Source organism: Mustela erminea, chromosome 19, assembly GCF_009829155.1.
Source record: "Mustela erminea isolate mMusErm1 chromosome 19, mMusErm1.Pri, whole genome shotgun sequence".
NCBI lineage: Eukaryota > Metazoa > Chordata > Mammalia > Carnivora > Mustelidae > Mustela > Mustela erminea.
In genome coordinates, this window is record NC_045632.1 from 60,353,303 (window position 1) to 60,370,167 (window position 16,865).

Here is a 16,865-nt window from a genome sequence, read left to right on the forward strand (position 1 = left end):
AGGCAGGCAGCAGAGAGAGGAGGAAGCAGGCTTCCCGCTGAGCAGAGAGCCGGATGCAGGGCTCGATCCCAGGACCCTGGAATCATCACCAGAGCTGGGAAAGGGGGTGACAGCACCTGAGCAGCCCGCCTGGGCCCCAGTGTCTGCAGATGCTGCCCTCCAAGGGAAGGCTCCTCCTAGGCTGCCCCTGCAGGAGCCCAGCCGGCCTGCAGAGGGTGGGCGGGGAAGGGGGGCAGGAGGGACCGCAGGGCCATCCACTGTCAGGGCTACGAGGGCTCCTGCCGAGGGGGCCTGGCCCTGAGCGCCTGGCCTGGACCCCGACTGTCTGCCGGCCTCAGGGCCTCACAGACAGCACTCGGGGGTCCTTGGCACATGCACGTGACTCTTCCCCTGTCCACAGTGTTGCCGTGCTGGGCACCGTGGCCCCCAGGCTGCGTCCAGGGACCAGCCCAGCCCCAGCAAGAGGCCCCTCGCCACTCTGCTCCTGTCTAGCTCAGGGGCTGGCTGTTCTGTCCCCAACACTTGTCCTCTCTCCCTTCCCCCTGGACTCCTGACCCTGCTGGGGGTCTGGCCCACAGGGGGTAGTCAGGGGGCATCTGAAGCCAATAGTGTGTGGGGGGGTCTCACCTACGCCCCACGAACGGAAGGCTCAGGGCTAGGTTGAGGCAGAATCAGAGGGGACCCCAGACCCCCTAGGTCACAGTTCAGAGAGTAGGTTTGCTTGACCCCTCGGTGGCTCCTTTTTTCTGTTTTAATTAATTCGATTTTCCATTTTAATGCACATGTTAATAATCTCAAACACTACAAAAAGTAGTAACGTTTATTTATTTTTTAAAAAATATTTTTTATTTATTTGACAGACAGAGATCACAAGCAGGCAGAGAGGCAGGCAGAGAGAGAGGGGGAAGCAGGCTCCCTGCTGAGCAGAGAGCCCGATGCGGGGCTCGATCCCAGGACCCCGAGACCATGACCTGAGCCCCCCAGGCGCCCCGAGTAGTAACATTTGTCTCTCTCCCCTCCATCTGGCTCTTCCTCTGAAAGCCAGTGACAACACATCCAGGCCTCCTGCCCTGCCCTGGGCGAGGGTCTTGCTGGGGGGGGGGGGGGCTCCTGGGTGATGACAGTGCCCCAGGGCAGGTGCAGAGGGGACATTCTGCTCAATCGTCTTAGTGTCCCCGAGCAGTGCCTCCCCGAATGTGGGACTGGGGAACGGTCCTCCAGGCCGGGGTCTGTGTCCACCTGCCTCCCCGAGCAAGGCCCTGGCCCTCCCCCACCTTCCCTGGGGCCGGGCCCTGACACAGCTCTTCTTCTGCCTCTGTCGCTGTCTGCTGGGCAGCCCTGCCCTCACCCTGGATCTCTCGCTCTGCTGGAGTGTCCCCCTCACTCCCTGAGCTCTGAGAGGCAGAGAGGCCCCTCTCAGCCATGTCCCTCCAGGTCCGGTGTGAGCCACAGCTCTGGGACCGGTGACTGAGGCCCAGGAGAGTCCCGCAGCCAGGGAGGAGGCTATGCCCCCACTGTGTCTCCTCCGAGGCTGCTGACCCAGCTGGCTGACCCTCACCCTGTGGGATCAGGACAGCTTGCTGCATGCCTGGAGAGAGTGCTCCCCATGGTATGTGCCCCCAGCCCCGTGGTGAAGCCATCCCACAGCTAGCCCGGTTCCCCACAGATCTTCCTGATTTCGAAAGTCCCCACGGCTCTGCCAGAGGACATTCCGATCCGTGATTGCTTTCAGTCCTCTAATAGCTGGAATGTGGGGGAAATCACCCGCCTCCCATGAGATGCATAGAAACCAGGGCCCGAGCCTCTGGGCCGGGCTAGCGCCAACCCCATTCCTGTAACCGAGACAGGACATGGCCCAAGCCTGGGCACAGAAGGTCCTTCTCGACCCCAGGGTGTGAGGGCAGTGGGCAGGGCCTAGAAGACCGGGAGAGAGTGTCTGGGTGGGCATCCCTGGTCCTTGGGGGACAGGCTGCCCGGGGCCCGGTGAGCCCTCCGTGAGCCCCCAGCCCCCAGGCCCCTCATCCCTGGCTCTCAGTTCCTCGGTTCTGATGTTAGTAGACTACCTGAGAACACCCCACATTCCTGTCTGGGATGCTTTCTTATGGCTGCCAGCCTACCCTGGGGGCCTGAGGCCCAGCCTGCAGGACAGGGGAACCCCAGGCCCTAGGGGACAGCCAAATGCACAAGGCTGACTGTGGGCTGGTGTGTATGCGTGTCTGCGGAAACCACAACCAGCTGACATGTGTAAGACATTAAGCCCCCGGGTCCTGCTCTCCGTGGCTGTGATGCATTGCAGAGGCCCCCGGAGGACTTGTTTTTAAAGAGGTGGCTTTTTATGCAAGAGGGAAGCTGACTGGAGAACTCTGGGGTGGGGCGAACTTGAGAGAAACAGAAACCAACCCCCCCACGCAGACCTCGCACGAGCTGGGAGCAGCGGCCCAGAGGCAGACGGCACATGACATCCTGCCCATGGTGAGTCTTGGGGAGCCTGGGAACTGGGCCTGGGGCCAGGGCGCTCAGGGTAGAAGGCCTGTCTCCTCCCACCCCCTGGAGAGCCACCTGACGAGGCTGCATTCATTAGTGGGCACCAGCTGTATGCCCAGGGAGGCTCTGAGCTTGACCTGGGCAGAGGCAGACAGGTTCAGGCATAGCCAACAGAGGAGCGTGTTGTCAGTGGGGGGAAAGAAAGGGCCCCGCAGGCTGGGTTCTGGGATTCTTGGGTGATAGATGGCAGGCAGAGAGGTAAGGTCACTTCTGTGAGCGCCTGAGGGCTGCAGTCGGTGAAGCGTCGACTCTTGACTTCGGCTCAGGTCGTGATCACAGGGTCCTGGGACTGAGCCCTGCATCTGGGTCTGTGCTCAGCCGGGGTCGGCTTGAGGGTTCTGTACCGCCCCCCTCCGCCCCTCTCTCCCTGCTCTGTCTCTCTCTCAAAAAAAAAAAAAAAGTTCACTTCTGGGTTTGGGGAGGTGGTGAGACACAGCCAGAGCCCTGCCTTCTCGGCTGACCTCGTAGGAGCCTCTTGGGGAAGTCCTGGGGTGGGGGTGGGGGTGGGGGTGTCCGGGACCCCCTGCTGTGTGGACAGGGGGTCAGGAGGCTCAGAGCAGTGGAGGGAGACAGTAGGGTTCCGCGCTCTCCCCAGGGGGTAGAGGACAAGGTGGGACCAGGAGGGCTGTGGAGAAGCCACCGGCCTGAAGACAACCGTCGGCGCGACAGAGGTATCATCTCTGCGGACACTGGGGGGCAGAGGTCAGTGTGGTGGCCTCCTGGCTAGGCCTGGAAGGTTGAGGGGCTTAAGGACACTCTAGGGCCAAGGTAGCCTGGGAGAAAGGCTGGAGCCGGCCCTGCGCCCTGGACCCCCCCAGGGACGCCCCGCCGCGCCCCTGCTCCATCCTCCCCGCAAGGGTGTGGGACGTCCGAGCTTTCCTGTCTGTGATGTCCATGGGCACATGTGCACGTGCGTGGTGGGCCCCAGGCGGGCGTGTCGTCAGGTGTGAACGTGTGCAGGTGCCGGACGTCTGGATGTGGACGTGGGTGCTGTCCGTGGGGGTGTGGGCACGTCTGCGTGCGCGTCTCCGTCATGGGGCGCTCTGTCCAGGGCATGCGTTGGGGGCGCACGTCTGTGTGTGGGGTTTCTGTGTGTGTGTGTGTTTCCGCACGTGTGTGTGCACGCTGTAGGGCACATGCGCCTGTGAAGGGGGGTCACAGATCTAGGGGCCTCCACGCTGCGCTGAGCCACCTGCCTGGGCTGGTCCTCTGACCAGCTGGTGGGAGAGGCTTTCTTGGGTCTCCCGCGAGGAGGCAGTGTTGGTGGAATTCAACTGATAATTCCTGGTCCTCGGCTTCCGTGAGGGGCCAAGGACCGAGGCCTCTGGTGGCCTCCTGGCTGCGCGTGCGGCAGGTTTGCACAGAGGTCCTGCCGGCCGGTGGGGCGCGCCCCGGCCGCTGTCCCTGCGCGTGTTGTTTCCCCATGGCTCTGGCTGAGACTTGGTGGTACTGTTCTGTTTCCATGTGTTTATTTTCACTGTGTTCCTTCTGCTTACCGCAAGTGCTGCTGACTTCTCAATAATAACACTTTTCCCATTATTTAAATAAAAAGTGGGACGATCGCAAGCACACTGCTGAGCACTCCCCGGAAAGCCGGGCTGGAGGCAAGGATTGGGTGGAGGCTGCTTGCATGGGACATGGCCGTGGGGCCAGGAGGAGGGGAGGGTCTGAAAGAGCCTCATCGGGGGCCTCACCATTCCTCCCAGGGACCAGCTGGGAAGAGCACTGGCCTGGCTTCAATCCCTGGTGGAGGGCCACCCACGGCAGACCCATGTTGTCTGAAACCGAGATGTGAGGCGGGCCCAGGAGGCCTCTCCTGGCTGGAGGAAGCAACCGTGGGGCAGAGAGGAGGCGGCGGCCGGGAGTGGGAGGCAGAGCCGCTCTCCGTGAGGTTTGGGTTAGTCACGCCCATTTCGCAGACAGGAAGACCGCCGTCACTGGTGACAGTGAAGGGGCCGGTGTGTCAGTTCTCTCCTGCTGCATAACACGGGTGCACACCATCCCGTTCACGCCCTCCTTCCTGTGGGCCGGGGCTGCATCAGGGCCTGGCGGGTCTCTGGCCCCTGGGCTGGGCCTCAGCCGGAAGCCTTGGAAGTGGTGCTGAGATCACCAGAAAGCTTGTGTCTGTCTGTCTGCCGGGGCCGCACTGGGGCTGTTGGCAAGAACCCAGCCAGGCCAGGTGTCCGGAGGACGGAGCCAGGCAGGAGCCCAGAAGTCACGCCTGCCACCTTCTGTCAGCCAGGAGGCTCGAGGCAGTCACCTCTCCACGGACCACTCAGCGTTGCACCGTGAGGGTAGCCCGTGGGCGGGTAGGCTCTGCGGCAGCCGTCTCCGGGAAGTGCGACCCGCCACGGCGTGGGGTCCGAGGCCAGGACTGTCTCCTTGTGAAGCACGGGCTCTGGGCTCTTCGCAAAAGAGCCTCCCCCTCCTCATCCCCTCCTCATAGTGAATCCTTAAAAATGAATAGCCGGGGCCAGGCCGGCCCCTGGCTCTCTCCCTGGACCGCTGCTGCGTGGGGTTGCGGAGGATGGACGCCACACAGCCCCCGCAGCCAGGGGAGGACCCTGGAAGGGGCAGTGAACGCCGTGAGAAGTCCCCCAACTTCCTCACCTGCCTCCTCCAGGGGCTAATGGAAGAGCAGACCCCTGTTCTTGTGTATTTGGGTAAGAAGAAGAGAATCCAAAAGAGCTCACATCAGAGAGAGAGAGAGTGGTCAAGCAGAGGGGCAGAGGCAGAGGGAAAGGGAGAAGCAGGCTCCCCGCTAAGCAGGGAGCCCAGGGTGGGCCTCGATGCCAGGACCCCGGGGTTGAGACCTGACCTGAAGGCGGATGCTTCACAGACTGAGCCCCCGAAGCGCCCAGCACTGACCAGTTATGAGGAGAACATAAAGACACGTGCATTCAAGGACTCAGACACTTACTTCCCACATACCCACTGCTAAGGAACGATTTAAGGACCAGCTCTAACAAAATAAGAACATAAACCAAAAAGAGAGCTAGGCACATAGTGGAGACATTAAGTGGAAACCAGATCCAAAGTAAGGGGCCACGAGATGAAGCCCGGCACTTGGGAGACGGAGAATACGGCAGTAGCACCGGGAGGACAAGAAGGAGGAGCAGAGACTCCAGGTGAGCGACGAAGCCGTCCGGAGCAAACGGGCTTACGTGGGAGCTCAGAGCGCCTTGGCCCACGGGGCGTGGTTCTGGGAGGCTCCCAGGTTAGCACTTCCAACAGGACTCAGTGACTTCTGCTCTGCAGAGAAACCGAGGCTGAGGAGACCCAGCAGCCTGACCCCAAGCCCACTCAGCCTCGCTGCCTCGTCCCCCACAAGTTATGAGCCAGACAAAGAAGTGATGGGAAATGGGACCCTCAGTGTGGGCCTAAGCCTCTGCCCGGACAGCTCGGAGCCGGATCACCCTCGGTGTGACGCTCTGAACCGTCATGACGTCCGACCAAGGTCACATGGGGCCTCCCACGTGTTGCTGACCCCAGTGGCCTGGAGTCCTCTCCTCTGAGTGGCACCCTACTACTACTCAGGAGCAGGGGGTGTGGTCCCGTGCACAGCTCGACTCCTGGAGATGCTGCCCTGTGTCCTGGGCAGCCGGTGTTAGGGCACAGAGTGGGCCTCCCAGAGGCGCGTGCCGGTGGAGCTGTGTTGGAGTTGGGCCCAGAAGGGGAGGTCAGAATACTGGCCCTGTCTTCACTTGAAAGTTTATCTTTTATTCATGTATTTTTTTGCACAAATGTTTGATTTTTAGAAATACTGCACTGATGTACTATTCACTTTGAGGCCTGAAGTATCGTTGGCCCCTCCACTGTGGAGTTTGACCTGAAGCCAGTGCTTGCCTCTTCTCGCGCCCCACCGGGCTCCCTGAGTACCAGGGAGAAGCAGGGAGCCGGCTCCGGAGACCCAAACCCTGCGAGTGCAAAGAGGAAGTCCAGGCACAATGAGCAAAGCCGCACGTAAAGTCAGGGCCATGGAGCCCGTCACTCAGGTGAATTCTGAATTTGAAAAACAGAAGGTCAAAACCAAGGGTCAGGAGGGTTTCAAAAGGACGGACACTGGGGCCATCTGGGGACGGATGAAGGGAAGGAGACCTCAAGGACCTACAAGACCGTGTACGAACAAGGGGCAGACCCGAGCCTCACGGTCGCAGTGCCGGATGGGGGAGCCGGGAGGGTCAGGCTCGTTCCCCGTGTGAACTCACGAGGGTGTCACCGTGCCTGGGGAACAGCCCAAGAAAGTAAGACAAGTGAGACATAGATTCAAATAAATATCTACCAAGAGAAGAGAAAGTAAGGAACTTCCTGAGTGTGAGTGACGTGGGATTGAAATAACCGGAAAATTACGGCAAAGGCAAAAACCCGCGGAGGGGCCAGGGCAGACAGCAAAGAGCCGACCGGCTGGAGCACATTTAGAGCGAGCTCAGAGGAGGCTACGAGATACGATCCCATCATGTGCTCTTGGGATCCAACTCAGGAAGGAGAAGACAGGTTAGAAATAAAGACGCGTGAGGATAGGGTACGCACACGTTACTAAAGGCAGAGAACGGATTCCAGGAGAGGTTCCCAGAGAAGGGGGGCTCTCCGTGGGGAAGGCCGGCCCGCAGCCACCAGCAGACCAAAGTCCGCCCATGAAGCGGCATCCAGGTCTCAAAGAGACGTGTCACGGAGGTCGGAGGTAAGGGAAACCGGAGTCTGCAGCAGGCCACCGCGGAGGGCGAGCAGGTGCATGTGTCTCCTCCGCAGGGACTCCTGGTTCCATCCGGCCCTGGGCTTCCTGGCAGCACCCCCACCACCCCCTACCGTGGTCTGCTGAGAGCCCAGGGCCCAGAGTGTGGGCCTGGACTCTGCTCCTCACCCATCAAGGCAGGTCTTCTCTGGTCAGGACTGGGTGAGGCTCAAACCCCCTGGCCAGGTTCAGGGGTGACCCGGGGGTCCTGGCAGAGAAAGTCGTTAATGGGGACTGGGGCCAGTGGCACCAGGACATCCCTGCACCCCAGGGTCATGGCTCCTCCCCGGGCTTGGGAGTGGTGGGCGGAGGATCAGGCGGCGGAGTGGAGAAAGGCTGCTACCCTCAGTTCGGCCCCGGTGGGCCTTCCCACCACCGCCTCAACAGGGAGAAATGGGCAGAGGCCCAGGCACAGACACTCCGCTCATGGTGGCAGCCAGGGCTGGGACGCGACCTCCTCTCTCAGGCGAGCAGCAGGGCCCGTCCTTGGAGGTGGGGCGAGCAGAGGGCGTGCTCCCCAGGGAAGGTCTGCTTGAGGCTCCAACGCTGTCCAGGGCAGAGGCCTCAGGGACCCTGGTGAGTGTGCAGGGTCCATGTGCCCCTACCACCTGAGAGGGCCCTATGGGCCCGGAGCAGACTGGGGTCTCTCTCCCTCACCCATACCTCTCACCAGCCTTGCTGGCCTGGCTCGCTCCCAGCCCTGCTGCACCCCAGAGCCCTGGATGCTGGCCCAGCCCTGGGACCAACCCTCTGGTCTCAGCAGGGACTGGGCTCTGGGAGCCCTGAGTGGGCAGCAGGGCTGAGAAACACTGACACCCCAGATTTCTGGCCCAAGCCCCCACGGTTTGCCTGTCAGCCGGAAGCCTGCATCCAGGCAGTGGGTGGCGGGGACATCTGTGTGCTGCAGGCCCCCGGCCCTAGGGTGTGTGTGTGTGGTGGGAGCCTCCCCGGGGTGGGGACCAGGCGCCACCCTTTGTGTTCACGCCCTTGTAAGGGCAGACAGCGGTTGCATCACGAGGGCAACTCTGAGCGGTGTCACAGTTCTTTGCAGATGTCAGTCCGCAGGTTGCGGTGGGAGTGAGCTCACAGTTAACACTCGGTGACCCTCCCGTGTCTGCCCTTTTACTCAGCCTTGGGTGCTCCCCTGGGTCATTGGCCTGTGACAATACCTGGGCTGGGCTGCCAGTGACACCCAGCACCCAGGAGCCAGGACTTTCCCTCTGCCCAGCCCACCCCCTTCCCAGGAAAGTGCTGGTTACTGATTGAACGCGGGAGCCTGGCGCGGACGGCTCCTGGCCGGGATCGCCCGACCGAAGACCTCTGCTTCCTCTTCTGCACGCAGAGCAGCGCCTTGCAGAGCAGCCGGGCTCTGTGGTGCCCCCAGCAGCAAGGTTTGGACGGACGCCCCACAGCGTGGCGGGCAGGACCCTGCGGACGGCAGCATGCAGACGGTCTGGTGGCTCTGGCCCCTCGTGGCCCTCTGCTCCGGAGACCAGTTCCGGGGTGAGGCTGAGAAGATCATGCGGGCCACACCTGTCATCGACGGGTAAGCCACCACTCGTGTGACAGAGCGGGGATGGGGCTGGGGGGCCAGCGGCTCTTATGCCGCTAACTCGAGGACAGCCGTTCTCTGCTGCGACGCAGGGTCTCCATCCACAGCATGACCCTTCCCCTTTGCTGGTCTCAGCTTCTTCTGGGGTCTCTGAGGGCCCCTCAGAGAGTCAGCAGGAATGGAGCAGGTCCAAGACCTCAGGCCCTCAGCAGCTCCTGGGGTCCCCTATATCCCGCCCCCTGCACCCTAGGGGCCAGATCCCAGCTCGGAGTGGGTGTTGGGTGTGGAGGGTTGGAGGTGTTGGGGAGGTGTGCCTCCAACTAGCCGCACAGCCCAAGGAGCCGTATCACCTCCTGGAGCCTTCCCTTCTTCACCTGAAGCTGCGGGAAGAGTGGCATCTACCATGGGCCCCTGGGAGGCCTTTCCTGGGCCTCTTGGCCAACCTCTGAGACCTTCCTTGTTCCCCCCCACTCCTGCATGCCCCTGGAGGAGACTTCATCACGCCCCAGGACCTCCGCGCTGTGTGCACAGCTTGACCTCACCTGTGTGCTCACTGACCCACTCATTCCTGCTGACCCCTTTCCAGCCCCCATGTCCACCTCCACCGGGTCACCAGTGAGACTCTGACTGTTGTGGCTTCCACCAGCTGAGATCTGCTCTCAGTGCTGTGGCCAGAGGGAGTCTGGGAGACATGAGTTCCAGTCCTGTCCTTCTGGCTCAAAGTCCCCACCCGCCATGGCTCCCACTGAGCTCAGAGTATGGCCAGAGTCCTCCACTGGCCTCCGAGCCCCCTCCCTGCCACCCTTGGCCATCCCCATGCCCCCGGATGCTCCAGGCAGGCTCCCCCGTCCCTGCTTGTCCTCACACCCATGCTGCCACCCCCATCTCCTCCCGGGATTGCTGACTTGCGTGCAGTGCCAGCGGGGCGCGCACCCCAGCCTTCCCAGCCTGGCTGCCCTTCCTGTCGCCAGTCCCCGCAGACCCACAGAGAGCCGCCTCCCTTCCCTCCATGCCCCGTCCGTAGAGCGACGGGCGGCGCACTGGCACACGCTTGGGGGTGCATGTTAGGACTGCTCCCATGTGTCTCTGGCACCCAGTAAGTGATCAGTGAATGTTACAGTCATTGTTAGATTTTGGCAGATGCTCTGGGCTTTGTCGGTCACAAAACTCTGCAAGTAAAGAAGAGAAAATGGGCTGTGTCCTTCTAAGGGAGCCCCAGGGAGCTGTGGCAGCCCTAGAGAAGGGAGGGGCTGCCAGAGACTAGTGTGCACCCCTCTGCCCTTGCTTTCTCCCCTGTGTCTCCTTCCTGGCCCCAGGGTCCCCTCACGTGTGCTCCGTGAGGGATGAAGCATGGAGAAGTGTGTGCAGGAGCTGCTGCCCTGGGCTCCCACCCTGCATGGTGCCCCTGCTGTCTAGTAGGAGGCCAACAGTATGAGACTGGGAAGGTGCTCTGCTCCTTCATTCTGAGGGGCTGCGGAGGGTAGCTGGGCACAGAGAGGGAGGTCTGAGCACAGGGGGGGGTGGGGGTCCAGAGGCCTGTATGGGGGGCATAATATGGATCAAAGAGCCTAGACAGCCAGGAATATGCAGGGAACTGGGATTCGGGGATCTGGGATTGTCCAAAGAGCTAGCAAGTTAAGACTAGAATGATAGGACCAAAACCAATACTAGCAGATAGGTTACGGTTAGCTACCTGCATTACTTGTGCAGGTGAGAGACCCAAGGAAGTGGTTTCAGCAAGAGAAATCTAGAGGCAGTCTTGGCATGGTGTTCCGTAATGGAACATGGTGGCCATCATTCCCGTAGTCGCCTCGTGGTGCAAAGCCGCTGCACCAGCTCCGGCCTTTACATCTGCATTGTGGCCAGCAGGAATGAGGAAGGACACAGAAAGGGCAAAGAGTGAGCAACAGCTGTCTGTCAACCAGAGCTTTTGGAAGCTGCCAAAGGGTGGAACTTAGTCACATGGCCACACCCGGTTATTAAGCGGCAGGAAAGTATCTTTATTTCAAATGGCCATGTTCCCTGCTAAAAATAGGGGGTTTGGGGGACACCTGGGTGGGTCAGTCGATGAAGTGTCTGCCTTCGGCTCAGATCATGATCCCAGGGTTCTGGGATCGAGTCCTGTGGTCGGACTCCTAGCTCAACAGAGACCCTCCTGCTGCCCCTGCTGTGCTCTCTTTCTCTGACAAGGAAGTACTCTTTTAAAAGAAATAGGAGGTGCTCTTACCAAGGAAAAGGTGGAGAATGGATAACAAGCCACCAGCAGTCTCCTACAATACCTAGCTGTCCTTTAAGTGCTTGGAACTGTCACCTCCCCCCTTCGAGCAGGGATCGCATCCTCAGATCACCACTGGGGACACCGCCCCTGCCACACAGATAAGGAGGGTGGGTCCAGCAGGCTCCGGAGCAGCGGTGCTGACCGCAGGGCCAAGGTGCCCTCTGTTCCCCACCCTGGGCTCCAGTGAAAGTGCCCCTCCCTCCTGGAGGGTTTCTGGCCGGTGGCTGGAGGGTGTAAAGTCCTGTCCAGGGGCCCTGCCTAGCCCTGCCCCAGGCAGCACCCAGTGGCATCCGGGCTCTGGCATTCACCTTCCCACCCACCTCTCGGTGCCCAGAAGCGTCCTGACCACCAGCCCACACCCTGCACATCGGAATGCATTAGTGGTGGGAGCCCCCCAGGAGAGTAGGGGCGGCTGGCCTGCGAGGCCCAGGTCCTAGCATCTACCTCGGGCTTCCCCACAGGTGTCCCACAGTCCAGGCTTGGCCGATTCAAGCGCAGATTCCAACGGCCCAGGGCTGAGCTGGGCCTGAGACTCTGCGTTTCCCATGAGTTCCCTGGCCCACCCTCTTCCACATGTGGAGCTTAGGGGGACCTGGCGGCCCAGAGGTCTTTTGCCCTTCAGGCTGCAACTTGTTCCTGGGTCCAGGAAGCAATCTGCTCCCTCCCCCGCAGCGGGTTCTGCCTTTGCAGCCCCAACCAGCTGCTGATGTTCCAGCCCACTCCTCCTGCCCTCGCCCTCCCCTCTCTCCCTCCCAAGCTCTCACCCGTACTGGCTCCTGGGAAAACTCAGAGGGGCCTCAGTCCTTGCGGAGCATATCAGGACGTGCTTGGTCCCATGTCCCAGTGCCCTGCTCCTGCTGCCCCAGGAGTAAGGGGTGGGGGTGCCAGGCCCCCAGAGGCAGGCCACATCCACATCCCCACCCCTCCCAACAAGGAGAGGATTTCATCTTTTTTTTTTTTTTTAATATTTTATTTATTTGTGGGCGCCTGGGTGGCTCAGTGGGTTAAAGCCTCTGCCTTCGGCTCAGGTCATGATCCCAAAGTCCACGGATCGAGCCCCGCATCGGGCTCTCTGCTCAGCGTGGAGCCCGCTTCCCCTCCTCTCTGCCTGCCTCTCTGCCTGCTTGTGATCTCTGTCAAATAAATACAAATCTTTGAAAAAAAAAAGATTTTATTTATTTATTTGACACAGAGAGAGCAATCACAAGTAGGCAGACAGGCGGGGAGGGGGAAGCAGGCTCCCCGCTGAGCAGAGAGCCCGATGTGGGGCTCGATCTCAGGACCCTGGGATCATGACCTGAGCCGGAGGCAGAGGCTTAACACACTGAGCCACCCAGGCGCCCCAAGGATTTCATCTCTAACTTGGGAAGACAGTCAGGGTCAGGGTCTGCACCCAGCTACCCAGGGTCAGCCAGCCCTGTCTGCACCCCTGCCCCTGCTGCCACGGCTGCTTCTCTCTCTTCCATGGGGATGATCCTCGGAGGGAAGACCCCCCCAGAGGCGCTCTCAGCTCCCAGTCCCCTGCTGGAGCCCCCGGGAGCAGCTACCCTGCAGGGTTAGCTAAGGAGCCCGGTACCACCCCTGTGGCTGGCTCCGTCTGTGTGGCCATCCTGCCCGCCTCCCACCCTCTCTTCTGGCCTCCCCCAGGCACAACGACCTCCCGTGGCAGCTGCTAACCATGTTCAACAACCAGCTCCAGGAGAAGGCGGCCGACCTGACAAGCCTCACCCAGACCCACACCAACATCCCCAAGCTCAGGGCTGGCTTTGTGGGGGCCCAGGTATGGCCTGGCTCAGCCCCGCACTGGCCTCTGCCCAGGTCCTGGCTAAGGGGCTACCCCTCACTTGCGGCGGGTACGCCTGGGAACCTTAGGGCCCAGAGCCTTCAGGGGGTCTCCGAGCCACACAGGCCAGGGGAGGGCTTCCGAGACAGGAGGGAAGTGGGATGGCGTGCATTTGGGCGGGGGGCCCAGAACCTCAGCGCCCCGCCCCTCTCCCCTGGGCCCCCAGTTCTGGTCTGCATACACCCCCTGCGACACCCAGAACAAGGATGCCGTGAGGAGGATCCTGGAGCAGATTGACGTCATCCACCGCATGTGCCAGATGTACCCCGAGACCTTCGTGTGTGTCACCAACAGCACAGGTGGGTGCCGGTGCAGCCCGCCCCCTGGAGCCCCTGCTCCTCCCCACCCCAGCCCGGTGCCGCTCAGGGGTGCCCTCTTTGGAAGCCCCGGGACACCCCGGGCTGCCCCCAGCTGGCTATCCTCGCAGGCATCCGGCAGGCCTTCCAGGAGGGGAGGGTAGCCAGTCTCATCGGCGTGGAGGGCGGCCACTCCATTGACAGCAGCCTGGGCGTCCTGCGGGCTCTCTACCACCTGGGCATGCGCTACCTGACCCTCACCCACAGCTGCAACACGCCCTGGTAAGGGCCCCCAGGGATGGCCTGCGCCGTGCGGGAGGGTCCTGGGCCCTGGGGTCCAACATGAGCCCTCCCCTCCTCCTGTACCTACCTGTCCTGGGGTGGGGATCGGGCGGTGTCTGGGACATGGGCAGACCAGGATGACCACTCTGCCCCTGGGACACCTGCTGTCCCCTTTCCCAGGGCTGACAACTGGCTCGTGGACACCGGAGAGGATCAGGCCCAGAGCCAAGGCCTGTCAGAGTTTGGCCAGGTGAGGGGGGCATTCGGCAGGGACCACAGTCCTCTTGGAGAAGTGACCCAGCAGACAGGGTCTCGTGTCTTGGGCCCTCGGCTTATAATCAGCTGGAGCTGGCAGGGGTTGTCCCAGGGTAGGCACGTGCCGGAACCTGCAGGCCCCCCCCCCCCCCGCCCCTGAAGAGTTCACAAGCACCTGGCCCAGCCCGGTAACCTGCCCAATCCCACGCCCAATGCCCAGACTTGTCAGGGGAGCTGCGGCGAGCCCCAGAGGGCTGTGCAAACACCAGTGTGCTCAGTGCGGCCTTGCCGGCCCCCGCGGCCGTGTCCGTGCAGAGCGTGGTGAGAGAAATGAACCGACTGGGCGTCATCATCGACCTGGCCCACGCGTCCGTGGCCGCCATGAAGGCTGCCCTGCGTCTGTCCAAGGCTCCCCTCATCTTCAGCCACTCCTCAGCCTACAGCCTGTGCAGACACCGGCGCAATGTGCCCGATGACGTGCTCCAGCTGGTGGTGAGGGACTGCGGGCCAGGGCGCGGGGGTCTGGCCTGCTCCCGGGGCTGCGGCGCCCCTCCCGCGCCCACCGCTGTCCCCTTCTTCTGAGCAGAACCAGACAGGCAGCCTGGTGATGGTGAACTTCTACAACGACTACGTCTCCTGCCAACAGCAGGCCACCCTGTCCCAGGTAGCAGGTAGGTGGACGTGAGCGGCCACAGCAGTGGGGGGGGCGGTCGAGGGCGGCTGCTGGGACCCACACCCACTGCCTTCTTTGGCAGACCATCTGGACCACATCAAGAAGGTGGCCGGAGCCGGAGCCGTGGGCTTTGGTGGGGACTATGACGGTGTTTCAAGGTAAGGGGCAAGGCCGGGGTCCTGTAGAGGAGCCAGGAGGGCCAGCCCACCCCCAAACATGTCATGAGGGGCTGAAACTAGAAAGTGACTGCGGAGAAGCCCGGCATGTCTCCCTCTCAAGGCGTGGGAAGCTCTGATCTGTGGGGGGTGGTGGGTCGAGGCCCTGACCCTGGAATGCAGAGCCTGGTTCTCTCTGTCCTCACCTCAGGCTCCCCTCGGGGCTTGAGGACGTGTCCAAGTACCCAGACCTGGTGGCCGAGCTGCTCAGGAGGCGGTGGACAGAGGCAGAGGTCAGGGGCGCGCTGGCCGACAACCTGCTCAGGGTCTTTGAGGCCGTGGAACAGGTGAGGACGGTTGCTGCCGAGTCAGCCTTCCCTGCAGGCACGAAGGCCGGCAGCCCCCCATGTCTTTCCCCAGGTGAGCGACCACGCGGGAACCCCTGAGGAGGTGCCCATCCCCCTGGGCGAGCTGCAGGGTTCCTGCAGGACGACATACGGCTACTCAGAGGCTCCCAGCTTCCACCCTCCGCCGGGGGCCCTGCTGGCCTCCCTCAGCACCATCCTCCTTGGCCTGTGTCTTCTGTGATACCCTGAGGTCTGGACCTCAGGGGCTCCTACAGCTCTGGGGAGACCGTGGCCACCGGAGCAGGGAGATGCCAGGGAGCCGCCCCCCACGCACAAAGCCTGGCCTCTCCAGAGCACGTACCTGGGAGGGCAGAGAGCTGTAGGCAGGCCTGACCCAGACACGCCACAGGCAGCACAACCATCAATAAAGGCAAAGACCCTTCTGAGTCAAGAGGGTGTGTGTCCTCAGCACCCCGGCCCTGGAGGGGGGTCTCCTGGGCACCCAAGGGCAAATTCTGTAAAAATGGTCCCAGACTGGACCTCCAGACACAGCAGCACCTGGGTCCTGGGAGAGCCGGGTCAGAAAGGGCACAGCCTGGGCACTGCCTCCATCTCTGAAAACACCACGTAGGCCGCAGTTGCCCCCTCCCCCGCACGCCCCACACCACGATGCACACACGTGCCCACCCTCATGCCACCTGTGTGCCCACAGCTCACCCCTTGGCCCTGCTCCCCGTTTTAGGCTGGAGCCTCTACGAACACTGCACCTGGACAGGTACAGGCTTTACTACCACAGGAGGAGCCCCCTGCCTAGGTGCTCTGCGCCCTAAGGTGCCCACACATCAGTGGACAGCTGTGCAGCCGCCACCTGAGCCTGGCTGCCCTCGGCCCGTGAGGGTCCCAGCCTCTCACTCCCAGGCAGGTCTGCTGTGCCCAGAGGGACGCTGGTGAGGATGTGCGGATCACTTTGGAGGGATTTAATGTTAGATCGTTTCTGTCCCGAGTTGGCCAGGTCCCGCCCACAGCCCCCCATTCCGCCACAGGGGCTTTTCTGGCAGAGGCCGTGGGAAGGGCCCCTCGGGTGCGCTGCAGGAGTGGCACGGCGAATCCTGCCACGTGCACCACCCCGTAACCACCCCAGAGAGCCACAGCTGCAGGTGCCACCCAGAGCCTGGCCTGGTCCCAGGGGGCTCACTGCTGTGTGCTGTCAATGTGTCCTGCCACAGTTCATTCCCATGTTCACTCGAGCTTGTTCCAACCTCGAGAGACGCCTCCTGAGGCTGTGCGAACCCCCTCCCCAGGCTGCGGGAAGCTTCCTCCAGGGCCCACTTCTCCCCTGATGAGGCCCACATGGGGTGCACAACCAGGGGTCCCGTGCACAAGCAGATGTGCACGGCGTTGCCTGTGCACGGCGTTGCCTGTGCACGGCATGAGGGACCTGGGAGCTGGAGACTGTCCCCAGCCAAGGACAAGCCAGGATTGGGTCCCAACTCAATGTCCTGGCACATTTCACATGTCTGAAAACCAGTTCAAGACCAGGCCAGATGGGGGCACCCACGGGGCTCACAAATGAGCGACGGGGACCACGGGGACCGGCACGTGCGAGAGGAGCAGGAACATTACACGGAAGGGCCGTGCGTGCTGTCCGCAGCTCAGCAAGCAGTCCCTCGGAGGGGCGGTTAACAGTCCTCCGTGGTTTGTGGAAAGACAAATGAGCGAAGCCAGGAGGACACGGAGGCTGATTTCTGCTGTCAGGGAAGTTCCACGTGAGGAGGGGATGGCCAGACTGAGCCCGAGCAGGGCTAATGTGTGGTTTCTGGGGCCCAGTGGGGTGTCCATGTGTGGTTTCTGGGGCCCACAGCGGGAAACACCCACAGGCCCACGCGGATGGAAATAACGCAGTAAGGA

General features: G+C 62.1%; 1 protein-coding gene across 3 annotated transcripts; it reads left to right on the plus strand.

Annotated features, from left to right (window-relative positions):
* The first annotated feature begins 1,803 nt into the window (after positions 1–1,803).
* DPEP1 (dipeptidase 1) lies at positions 1,804–15,408 on the plus strand. 3 transcript variants are annotated; one of them, XM_032326500.1, is made up of 11 exons: positions 1,806–2,472; positions 8,619–8,822; positions 12,754–12,886; positions 13,116–13,248; positions 13,377–13,527; positions 13,708–13,777; positions 14,098–14,274; positions 14,369–14,453; positions 14,538–14,613; positions 14,822–14,957; positions 15,031–15,408. In XM_032326500.1, the coding sequence occupies exons 2-11, from the start codon at positions 8,719–8,721 to the stop codon at positions 15,196–15,198; spliced, it is 1,233 nt and encodes a 410-aa protein (XP_032182391.1). In that variant the 5' UTR covers positions 1,806–2,472; positions 8,619–8,718; the 3' UTR covers positions 15,199–15,408. The 3 variants fall into 3 exon arrangements, with proteins under 3 accessions (XP_032182392.1, XP_032182391.1, XP_032182393.1); XM_032326502.1 differs by lacking the exon at positions 1,806–2,472 and adding an exon at positions 2,752–2,847 and having other exon boundaries at positions 8,616–8,822; XM_032326501.1 differs by lacking the exon at positions 14,098–14,274 and having other exon boundaries at positions 1,804–2,472.
* Positions 15,409–16,865: the final 1,457 nt, after the last annotated feature.